Source organism: Strix uralensis, chromosome 5 (assembly GCF_047716275.1).
Source record: "Strix uralensis isolate ZFMK-TIS-50842 chromosome 5, bStrUra1, whole genome shotgun sequence".
Classification (NCBI taxonomy): Eukaryota; Metazoa; Chordata; class Aves; order Strigiformes; family Strigidae; genus Strix; species Strix uralensis.
In genome coordinates this window covers 1,540,076-1,550,508 of record NC_133976.1, presented here as the reverse complement: position 1 = coordinate 1,550,508, position 10,433 = coordinate 1,540,076, and the positions used below count along the sequence as shown (strand labels likewise).

Genomic DNA, 10,433 nt, shown 5'->3' with positions numbered 1-10,433 from the left:
ATCGAGCGCCGATAGTGGGAGCTGGGGAGGGAGGGGGTGCAATCCCGGGGTGTGAAGGCCCTGGGAGGGACACGGGGCCCCACAGTGGAGGCCGTGGTGCATCGCGACCCCCTCGTGGGGACGAGGAGGCCGTGTGGAAGTTGCGTGAGGTGATGGTCACCCCCACGGCGGGGCCGGAACGGTCTTGCGCGACCGCGTTTCCCGCCCCCCCTCCCCGGGCCTTGACGGGGTGAGGGACCAAGATGGCGGCGCCCAGCGCCGGAGCGGCGGGGGAGGCCCGGGGGAAGTTCCCCGCAGTCACCCCCCAGCAGATTCGCGACCTCATCGACGGTGGCATCGCCCCTGAGGGCACCGGCCCCGATGGGTGAGGGGGAGCGTTGGGGCCTCGCTGGCACCGGGCCTGAGGGAGACGGGGGCGGGGGGTGGCCCGGCCGTGTGGCACCGGCGGGGTGGGGGAGAGGTTGCGGAGCCCTCGAAGTTATTGGGGGACTCTGAGAGACGCCGAGGGGTCGCGGGAGACGGCAGCAATTGTTGGGGGGGATGCTGGAGAGCGCTGGTAGGTATTAGGGGTTATTATGGGCAGGGGTACTGGGAAAAGAGGGCGTTGGCGTGTGCTGGGAGGGACTGAAAAGCACTGGGAGGGCACTGCAAAGTGGGAGGCGGCACTGGTGGCACTAAGGGGCACTGGTAGGTTGTACTGGTGAGGCTAGGAGGCACTGGGAGTGCTGGTGGGATCAGAAAGCATCAAGAGTACTAGAGAGACTAAGGTGCACTGGCAGTGCTGGAGGAACAAAGGGGTACTGGGAGGCAGTACTGAAGGCACTGGGAGTACTGGGGGGGCTAAGGCACAGGGAGGCAATAGTGGAAACTGGGAGATACTGGGACGCTGGGAGGCAGTAGTGGATAGTGGGAGGTACTGGTGTGCATGGAGAGGCAGTACTGGGGGACGCTGGGAGGGCAGGGACAGGTAAGTGACCTGTAGAGCTCTGGCATCTCTGCAGCCTGAGCGAGCTGAACCGGCCATGTATCGGGCCTCTGACCTGAAAAGTCACACCCTGGAGGGTTCACTGAGAGTCACAGGAGGTACTGGTGGGCACTGGGAAGTCTGGAAGGCACTGGGGGCACCGGGTGGCTGAGCTTTGGGGGTATCTCACTGAAGCTGAGCAACCGTGGTCACCCTCAGAAGCACGGTTCACCCTTGACCCAGCCATCTCTGAATTTTGGCCTGTGGAGAGGTGTTGAGGGGAGACTACAGGGCAGCGCTTGCCACAGGGCCAGCATTCTGGCTGCAGGGGCCCACGTTCTGGCCACGAATGCCGGTGTTGGGAGCTCAGGAGGGTCCCTGGTTTCAGAGACATTCTGCAATTGTTGATCTGCCTTCGCTGGGTCCAGAGAACAAATTCCTGTCTCCTACTTGTCCCATCAGATCCCCATCTGCCACTCCTGTTGATTGTCATGAAATGTTTAATGTGCACCTTTGCTTGTTGCGTTACATTTTTTTTAATGGGTTTATTAGTAAAATAATGAAAAGCCAGCATTTAAGAGCTCTGGAGCAAGGGTTCTTGTAAGGGTAAGCCTGAAGGACAGGAGCGTAGAAAGTGGTCTATGCATTTTTTATTACTGAAATCTCTCCAGGACAGCACAGATGCTTCGCTTGCTGACTTGCTGTTCCTTTTAGGAAGGACACATCCGACTGGTCAGAATCAGCTAATGGATCTTCTCAAATGGATGCTCTCTCCTTGGAATCTGCCAGCAAGGAAGCCTATTTCAGCAGAGTAGAAACATTCACCATATCCTTTCTGATGCTGAGCTTCCAGTCATCCCCCACCCTGCTTTGCTGTCACCCTCCCCATGGCTTCCCTACAGGCTCCATCTTCTCAGAAGCATTTTTTCCTCTTTGGCCAAGTAAACCCTGGCCAAAGCTTTGCCTGGTCAACTCGTAATTTATTGGGTTTTATCCTTAACGTGAGCACCCGCTGAAGTGGGCGGGCAAACCCCATGAGCTTTCTCCCCTGGTTTGCGCCAAGTACGGCTGGACCAACGTGGAGTGTGACATGCTGAAGTGCTCCAGCTGCCAGGCCTTCCTCTGCGTGAGCCTGCAGCTCACGTTTGACTTCAACAAGTGTATGTATGCCAGCATCTGGCAGGGTACGGGGAGCGGGCTGTAGGGTTTGGGGGTGTATGTGCCTCATCGTGTGCCTAAATGACTTCTGTAGTCTTGTCCTGGGAGGTGCTGGGTGTTTGATGTTTCTGAAAATAAAGCGCAAGTTGAATAAATTTCCTTTAGTTTGTGAGAACGTGGTAAAACCTCCTGCTTCTGTTCTCAGAGATGGGTTAGAATAGAATAATTCCAGGTGGAAGGGATCTACAATGCTCATCTCGTCCAGCTGCCCTAATATCAGTCTGAACCTGCCCTGATGTAGCTTGGAATCATTCTCGTGCACCCTCTCACAGGACCCCAGGGAGAAAAGCTCAGCACCTCCCTCTCCACTTCCCCTCCTCAGGAGGCTGTAGAGAGCAACAAGGTCTCCCCTCGTCCTCTCCAAACTAGACAAACCCACAGTCACTCACTCCTCACACAGGACCTGCCTTCCAGCCCTTTCACCAGCTTTGTTGCCTTCCTCTGGATGTGTTCAAGTACCATAACATCCAGTTTTTAAATTTTGTTTCCCAACTGCTTGGTCTTTTGCCCTGATACTCCTCTCAGTTTTTCTAATGTGCTCTGTTGGTGGCTGCTGGTCACGAAGTCAGTCTGTTCAAGTGGTCACATTGTGTAATTTAATTAAGAAACCCCTCCACTGCCTTCTTTAAACTACTTGGACTCCTAGCAGTAAAACTCCCCTTACTGTTGCCCTTGCTGAGCGCCCTCCCCAGGCCCAGCACCAGTTTCCTTCCCCTGCCCGCAGAGCACTGGTGTCTGATGAATGCAGCGTGGGTGATGTGTAAAGGGGAGCTGCATGAGCAATTCCTTTTCGGTCACTGAATATTGACGCCCACTGTTCAGACAATCTTTTTTAAATAAACCTTGGCCTAATTACTCTGTTGGTAATCATGCTGCCTCAGGAAAATCTAAAATAATCAGCAGTCAGAAGAAAGGCTTGAAAAAATTGGAGAATAAATGATTTGCTTCTGAAAGGTGTGAATAAGTTAAGTATCATATCTTTTTTTGGGAAGCTTGATTTCCAGACACAGCTGTGATTTGGCTCCTACAGCCGGAGTGGTGGGGTCAGGTGAGTTAGCTGAGGACTGGCAGCAGCCCAGGGGACTGGCAAAAACAGGCGGTTTCTCTACTGGTGGTTGATTTGAGCTGTGTCTCCACTGTGATGCCATGCAGCCAGGCAGGCTCCCCTGCTCCGTGGTTGCTGTGCCTTAGAGTGGGAGATTTTGGTTGTGAGGAGAGGAGATGGAATGGCTCTGGTCACGCTTGCTGTTGTGGTGATAACCCCTTGAGCCAGCCTGCCTTTGCTGCTGCAGGAACTGCTGCTCCACGGTTGCCTGCAGGGAGGCTGGAGGTGGAGCAGCTCCTTTTGGTGGGGAGGGAGGTGAGTCTGAGGTGAGAACTTCAGGCTCTACAACCTACAGCCTCAGGTGGCATCTGTCACCCAAGCCGTGCTGAACGGGAGGAGCAGGGAAGCCCTTGGAGCCTGGTGCCTTCCTCTCCTCGTTTGGTTTTCCCAACCATTCCCTGAGGAGGTTGTTCCACAGGGGAGTAGAAGTGAGCTTTGCCTTGCAGATAAGGAGCGCTGCCTGGAGCTGAAGAAGGCCTTGTGCACCGCTCACGAGAAGTTCTGCTTCTGGCCAGACAGCCCCTGCCCAGGTTGGTGTCTCAGAGCCCAGCTAGTGCACATGTCTAGGATGATTCCATTTTTTCTCCCTTTCTGTCGCTGCTCTTGTCTCCCGTTGTAGGAATTGTGGTTTCTCTTTAAGTTTTCAAAGCAGGCAGTGTCACCACAATCCCCTTTTTTCTTGTGGGGACAGTGAAACACACAGTAGCAAAACAACATCTCTAAGCAGCCTCAGCAAATAAGCAACTGAGCCATGGCTGGAGCCCCAGGCCGGGCTGTACCCAGCCTCTCTTAACCTTTATGTGCCTCTAGGACAGTTAAAATGCTTATTGGGTTGTAACTGGGAGGGGACAGAGGATGCTGGATGATATGGGATGCTGAAAGGGCAATAGATCTCATTTTGAGAGCTGTGCTGCACGGGGAAGGGTGGTTGCAAATGAAAAAGGCTGTGCTCAGCTTTTCTTTTAAAAGCCGAGAGACCAATCTGGGGAGACCTTGGCTGGACTCATCTCCTTCCTTGCCCTGTGGGATAAGGAGGGGGTGGGAAGGCCAGTGGCACAGCTCAGGCCTCCCGTGCTTGCTTTCACCAGATCGCTTTTCCATGTTGCTGGTGGATGAGCCCAGAGCCCTTCTCCAGGACTTCCTGGACCGTTTTCAGAGCCTGTGTCAGCTGGAGCTGCAGCTGCCCTCCCTCAGACCAGAAGACGTGAAAAACATGGTGAGTTCCCGTCTGCCCCCGAGATCGGGTGCATTCAAGCCCCTGGTGATGATACCAGGCACGCCTGTGCTGTGCAAACCCAGTCCAAAACAGTTGTGAGATTCAAGCTGAAGTCTCTGATTTAAGTGTGTGAGTGGTCTGATCACTTTAGCTTTCTCCTAGTACGTTCTCCATGTGGTGGTTTCACCTGGTGTTTCTGGAAGCATGTAAAGCATTTGCCAGTCAGGGAGGGACCTGGGGGTGTTGATTGCCAGCCAGCTGAACAGGAGCCAGCAGTGTGCCCAGGTGGCCAAGAAGGCCAATGGTATCCTGGCTTGTATCAGCAACAGCGTGGCCAGCAGGGACAGGGAAGGGATCTTACCCCTGGACTCAGCACTGGTGAGGCTGCACCTCGATGAGTGGGTTCAGTTTTGGGCCCCTCCCTCCAAAAAGGCCATTGAATGACTCGAGCGTGTCCAGAGAAGGGCAACGGAGCTGGTGCAGGGTCTGGAGCACAGGTGTGATGGGGAGCGGCTGAGGGAACTGGGGGGGTTTAGTGTGGAGAAGAGGAGGCTGAGGGGAGACCTCATGGCCCTCTGCAACTGCCTGAAAGGAGGGTGCAGAGAGGGGGGATGAGTCTCTTGAGCCAAGTAACAAGCAACAGAACAAGAGGGAATGGCCTCAAGTTGCACCAGGGAAGGTTTAGACTGGCTCTTCGGAAGGATTTCTTTGCAGAAGGGGTTGTTGGGCGTTGGAATGGGCTGCCCAGGGCAGGGGGGGAGTCCCCATCCCTGGAGGGGTTGAAGAGTCGGGTTGACGCAGTGCTGAGGGATCTGGTGGAGTTGGGAACGGTCAGGGTGAGGTTCATGGTTGGACTGGAGGAGCTTCAAGGGCTTTTCCAACCCAGATGATTCTGTGATTCTGTAAAAGGGAGTTTGGAAAGACTCATCTGCTCTGCAAGCCCTTCTTGACCAACGCAGACGCAGCTGGCTCATGTCACCACGATGTTGCTGGTGAGAAGTGGGCTGTGTAGCATCCAGTTCCTGCTCTACGCCTTTCCTGGGGTGTGTGGTGCTCTCCAGTGCCCAGCAGAAGTGATTTGGGGTCCCACAGGGTCCTGTGGGTGCTCTCCCTGGCAGCCCCCACCCCTGTTTGTTACGTCCAAGTGCTCCATGAGATTGCAGGTCACTCCTCTAGCAAATGGCTGGGGTCCCACTGGAGTCAGTCATTGCTCTAGGTGGGGTTGGGAATTTGGGGAGCTGGAGGGGCTGCCCCTGAGCAGAGGTGTGGGCAGAGGCCTGTGAAGGTGAGGGAGCCCAGAGAGTGTGGTACAGGGGGGCTTCTCGTGTGAGGCAATCGTGCAAGGGGGTTCAGCAGACAGGAGGGAAGAGCAGGAGCTACAGCAGGAGAGGCTGGAGCGTAGCTGCAGGCAGGAGCAAGTGTGGGATTGCCTCCTCATAGGGACCTGGCCAGGCCTTGCTCTACTCCAGCCAAGTCTGGCTTGTTGGGCACTCACTCGCCGGGAAACAGATGGCTCTCAGCAGCAAGAAACCATGTGGGAACTGGGGAACTCTTCATCCATTCAGCAGAAATCACAGAGGTGTTTTATTGTTGCTACTGTGGGCTGGCTGAGCTATGAAACCCATTGCAACCCCTCGGGAAGAGACAGCGTAAAGCCAAGGGATGTATCGGATCTCCACATCGTACCTCCCCAGCTGCCCCACTAGCAGCAAGATCTAGAGCCCGACTGACACCTTCAGGGACTCTCTTTTCTCACTGTGTCTCAGCAGTAGCCCCAGAAGCACTCATGGTTTGCTTGAGCACAGGCAAACACAGCCCTTGTTGCCTCCCTGGGATCGGAGGGAGAGATTTGGGCTGTTCAGGCTCGTGCTTGCCGTGAGCGGCGGAGCTGCAACCTGCTCCACTGTCCCCACGCCAGCTCGGGGGAGAAAATGGTGCTTAAACAGAGCCCACGCAATGGGGATAGTCAGGCACAAGGCAGGAGGAAGCCGTCGCTCTTGTGTGGCTTTTGCCTGTTAAGCAGAGTGGAAGTGCTGAGGGTGCTAGCTGATGCACCCAGCCCTTTCGGGAAGTGAAAAAGATTTTTTTTTTCTCATGTAAGCTGCGGTTTGTGAGTAGAAACAGTGTATTTTATCAAACTGCCTCTGACTGCCAGCTCTGCCACCTCTCTCTGTCCCACAGTCCCTGACGGAGGAGAAGATCAGTCTGCTCCTCCAACTGATTGGGGAGGAACTGGAGCACAAAACGGAAGGAGAGAAACCACCGATGAAGTTTGCCACGGAAATCCTGCCAGTACACGTTCCTGCCTGCATCCTGGCTCTGTGCGGCTGGACCTGCAGGTGGGTCGTGGTAGGACTGATACTAAAGTGTCTGCCGTACTTTGTGGTTGATGGTGAGACCTGTCAGAGGCTGGAGGAATGCAGATGTCCCTCCTGTGAAATGTTCAGTATCCCGTTTCACTATTTTATTATCATCTCCAGCCATTAAAACTGACAGACTTCCAGAAACCCCAGTGCAAAGCTAATCTAAAATAGATGTCTCCCTGACACGGCGGAGTGAAACAACTGAGCTGTCGGTTGCCCTGCTCATTGCTGATTTAGATGTTGAAGTCAATCCCTGAAATGTCATCCTCAGTAACGCTTTCGTTGCTCGTCAGGCCTGCGGGAAGGGAGGGAAGGTTTGTGACCTGAAGGTTTGCAGCTTCCCAAAGCGTGTGCTGTGAGCAGAACAGCCGCGCTGTTTGTGCCTGAGGCAGCTTGCTGAAAGGGAAGCAATCTTTTACGGTGCAGGCTGGAAAAGGGCTCACAGCGGGGAAGAGCAGAGCTGCTGCTGTGGTTGGGGGGTTCAGGGGCCGAGGATGGGGATACTCTCAGCTGATATGCCGTAAGTGAGTGTGCTCCTGCTTCATGGCAAGCCAAAATGTAAGCGAGCCAGTTTAAATCAACACTGTAGATGGGTTTTAATGGATTAGTTTTACTTCTTAGCACACGAGGCTACAAAAACACTAAGTCTGTGCCTCAGTGCAGGGGTACTGATGTCTTGAAACATGCTGGCTCAGGTACCTGCGACTGAGACGGTTCCTGTGCTCTGCCAAATACCTGCATCTGTTCTGAAAGCTGCGAGTTTGGGGGAGGGCCCAGGCTCGTCCCTGACCTTCTCTCCTGACTTGGCTCTGTCCCCACAGCACTGCGTCTGGCTTCGTGCACCTCTCGGTGATCACCTGCTCCCGTTGCATGAGGAAGGTGGGACTGTGGGGTTTTCACCAGCTGGAGTCTGCAGGGCCGGAGCTGGACTCCTGTGGCCCGAGCATCACGCCACCGGCACCTGCTGAGCGCTTCCTGCTCATGCCCGCGTCTCCACGCAGGATGCTCACACGGAGCCAAGACACGCTCCCTCCAGGCTCCGAGCAGGTATGGCCCAGCTCAGCCAGCCCATGAGCTCAGGATGTCTGGGTGAAACAGGAGGATGCAGGAGTCTAAACTGATGTAGTTTGGGTGTCCGCTGCCTTTTAATTTGAAAGAGACTCATTTTGGTGCTGTTCCTCCAGCTGTAGGCAATGTCCAACAGAAGTGGGTTGCTGCTGCCTTTGCCCTTGCCCTTTGCAGTTCTCTGTCCTCCCTCAGCCCTCCCATAGGTGGGCACAAAAAGGGCCTTTCCAGCCAACATCTCGGGGCTTGTCTAACTCAAGATGCTCCAAATCAGGGGCTGCCTTCACCCATGTCCAACTAGACACATCTAAGATGCTCCTGGTGTGAAGGGAGGGTGGCACGGCTCCTGCCATGGTGGCTGGAGGTGGTTTTGATCTCTTGTTTGAGCTGGGCAGGGCCCTCTGTCCTCTTCAGGCAGAGGACATGCTGGTGACCGGAGGAGCTCTGTTAATTCCTTGTTCTTTCCCCGCTGGCAGCAGGAGAAGAGCCCATCCCCGGCAATCTCTCGCCCGCGGGGTTGGGACGTTTCTGTCCCCACGGACCGGAGTGATGTGGAGGTGGCCAGCCCCACTCTGAGGAGCCGCCCCGTCACCCGCAGCATGGGGCAGGGGGACAACGTGGAGGTGCCATCCAGTCCTTTCCGCAGAGCCAAGCGGACGCGGCTCTGCTCCTCCAGCAGCTCCGTGAGTGACCCGGGTGCAGGGAGAGCCTGGGTGGGGAGGGATCTGGGCAGGGTGCTCCTGATCCAGGGACCAGTGTTGTCCCTGCAGTCAGCTCAGGGCTGGTGTTGAGGCACAGAGAGGGTTTTATGGTGTCACTGGAGCCTTTTTTTAAACCATGCTGTCGCTGTCCTCCTTCACTGTCACCTCCTCCCTTACCCAGGACACTTCTTTGAGGAGCTTCTTTGACCCCAGCACTCAGCATCGTGACTGGTGTCCCTGGGTCAATGCAGTGGAGGGAGGGGAAACCCTGGAAGATACCGCGGCCCAGACAGAGAAAGAGCCTGCGAAGGCAGAGCCGGGCTGGCGAGTGGTACTGAACACTCTCCTCGCCACCAGAAAGTGCGACAGAGTGCCTGAGACGGAGCCTGTGGTGAGTCTGTGGGATCCCCAGCCCCAAACCCAAGCGCTCAAAACATCGCTTCGTCCAGCCTTGCCCAGGGCGGAAAGGCCATGGGCAGAATTTGGGGTAGATGGCCTTCATTTAGGCTTAATGCAAACCCAGTCGGGTGGCAATGACCAAGCGACCAAGCGTGTGCCTGTAGAGTCTCAGCTTCCCCTCTGGCTGTGCTGACAGCCTCTCAGCCGGGTCTCATCCCTTACAGCGATGTGTTGTGCGCCGATCTGCTCAAGGGCTACTATAAATAACAGCCTTTCCCGAGCGGCTCAGCGCTGCCCAAGATCCAGTTTCATTTCACGTCCTAGTAGAGAGCTCCTAACCCTCTCTGCAGACATCCTGCGGCCGCCAGCCCCAGGCTGTTGGACTGGTGGGTTTGCCGAGCCAGAGGAGTGGAGCTGAGCCCACAACCCCCCTCCCTGAGCACAGCCAGTACCTGCTGCTGCCTCCCTGGGCCCTGTTATCTGCCTGGATTCTTCCTGCCAGCTCCCCCCTGCTTTGCTTGGGACTGAGCTGCAGGGAGCAGCGGAGGAGTCCTACTTTAGCATTTTTTGGGGGGACTTTGTGTGAGTTGTGTCCCCAACAGGCTGGTCCCTTCTGCCTGTGCCACATGCCCCAAAAGTGCCAGTGAGTCCTGTGAGACCAGACACAAATTGGAGACGCGAGACCCAGCTGGAGCAGGGGATGGTTGGAGTTCTGTCCTGCTTCTTGCTTGCAGTTGCTTTGCTCTTTTCCCCTCTGATTCTGGTAAACAGGGCTAACGAAGAAGAGCAAACTGGCAGCCAATTAAGATATTTCAGATGGGTTTTTTTGCTGCATTTTTTCCTCACGTGCTTTGTAGGCAGCTCAGTGGCGATGGCAGGTCCTGTTGCGATGCCTTAACCTCCGGTTATCTCTTTGCTCCCCCTCTCTCACAGAGTCTCTCGGTGAAGTCCTGCAAGGTGTTCCGCATTTTCCGGCAGTGGGAGAGCATGAATTCCTCCTGAATGAGCTACTGCCCCTGGGAACTGCTGTCTGGCTGGCAGCACGCAGGGCATCGCGTCGGTCCAGCGGAGATCTGCTTCCCAGTTGCTCCTGCAGCAGTTTCATGCCCTGGGGAGGGGATGCTGAGGAGGCTCCACCAAACGCAGCCCCCAGCGGCTGCTGGGACCCCCTCCTCCCTGACTGCCTTCCTCCAAGCCCCCTGCCTTCACAAATTGCTGCTGTAGCCCTTGGCCCCGAGGGTTTTGACAGCCCTCTGGAGCTGGGCCATGCTGCGGGCATGCAGGGTGAAAGAGGAGACGTGGTCACCTCATGAGGGTGACCATGTTGTGTCCAGCTGTGACCTGCCACCAGCAGCACAGGGATATGATGCCAGGTGGGAATAAACATTTCAGTTTTGTTTTT

General features: G+C 55.6%; 1 protein-coding gene across 2 annotated transcripts; it reads left to right on the top strand.

Annotated features, from left to right (window-relative positions):
* Positions 1 to 20: 20 nt before the first annotated feature.
* ZC3HC1 (zinc finger C3HC-type containing 1) lies at positions 21 to 10,433 on the top strand. Of its 2 annotated transcripts, none has more exons than XM_074869632.1 (10): positions 21 to 364; positions 1,679 to 1,790; positions 1,974 to 2,124; positions 3,734 to 3,817; positions 4,376 to 4,503; positions 6,685 to 6,842; positions 7,688 to 7,913; positions 8,411 to 8,614; positions 8,814 to 9,023; positions 9,965 to 10,433. In XM_074869632.1, the coding sequence occupies exons 1-10, from the start codon at positions 243 to 245 to the stop codon at positions 10,031 to 10,033; spliced, it is 1,464 nt and encodes a 487-aa protein (XP_074725733.1). In that variant the 5' UTR covers positions 21 to 242; the 3' UTR covers positions 10,034 to 10,433. The 2 variants fall into 2 exon arrangements, with proteins under 2 accessions (XP_074725733.1, XP_074725732.1); XM_074869631.1 differs by having other exon boundaries at positions 8,408 to 8,614.

What these genes read in the sequence shown, in the direction of transcription:
- ZC3HC1 (XM_074869631.1), top strand. Translation starts at nt 243, where the DNA reads ATGGCGGCGCCCAGCGCCGGAGCGGCGGGGGAGGCCCGGGGGAAGTTC. An exon ending in CACGTTTGACTTCAACAAGT is followed by an intron (nt 2,125 to 3,733) that starts GTATGTATGCCA and finishes TTTGCCTTGCAG; the next exon opens with ATAAGGAGCGCTGCCTGGAG. An exon ending in TCCCTCCAGGCTCCGAGCAG is followed by an intron (nt 7,914 to 8,407) that starts GTATGGCCCAGC and finishes CCCCGCTGGCAG; the next exon opens with CAGGAGAAGAGCCCATCCCC.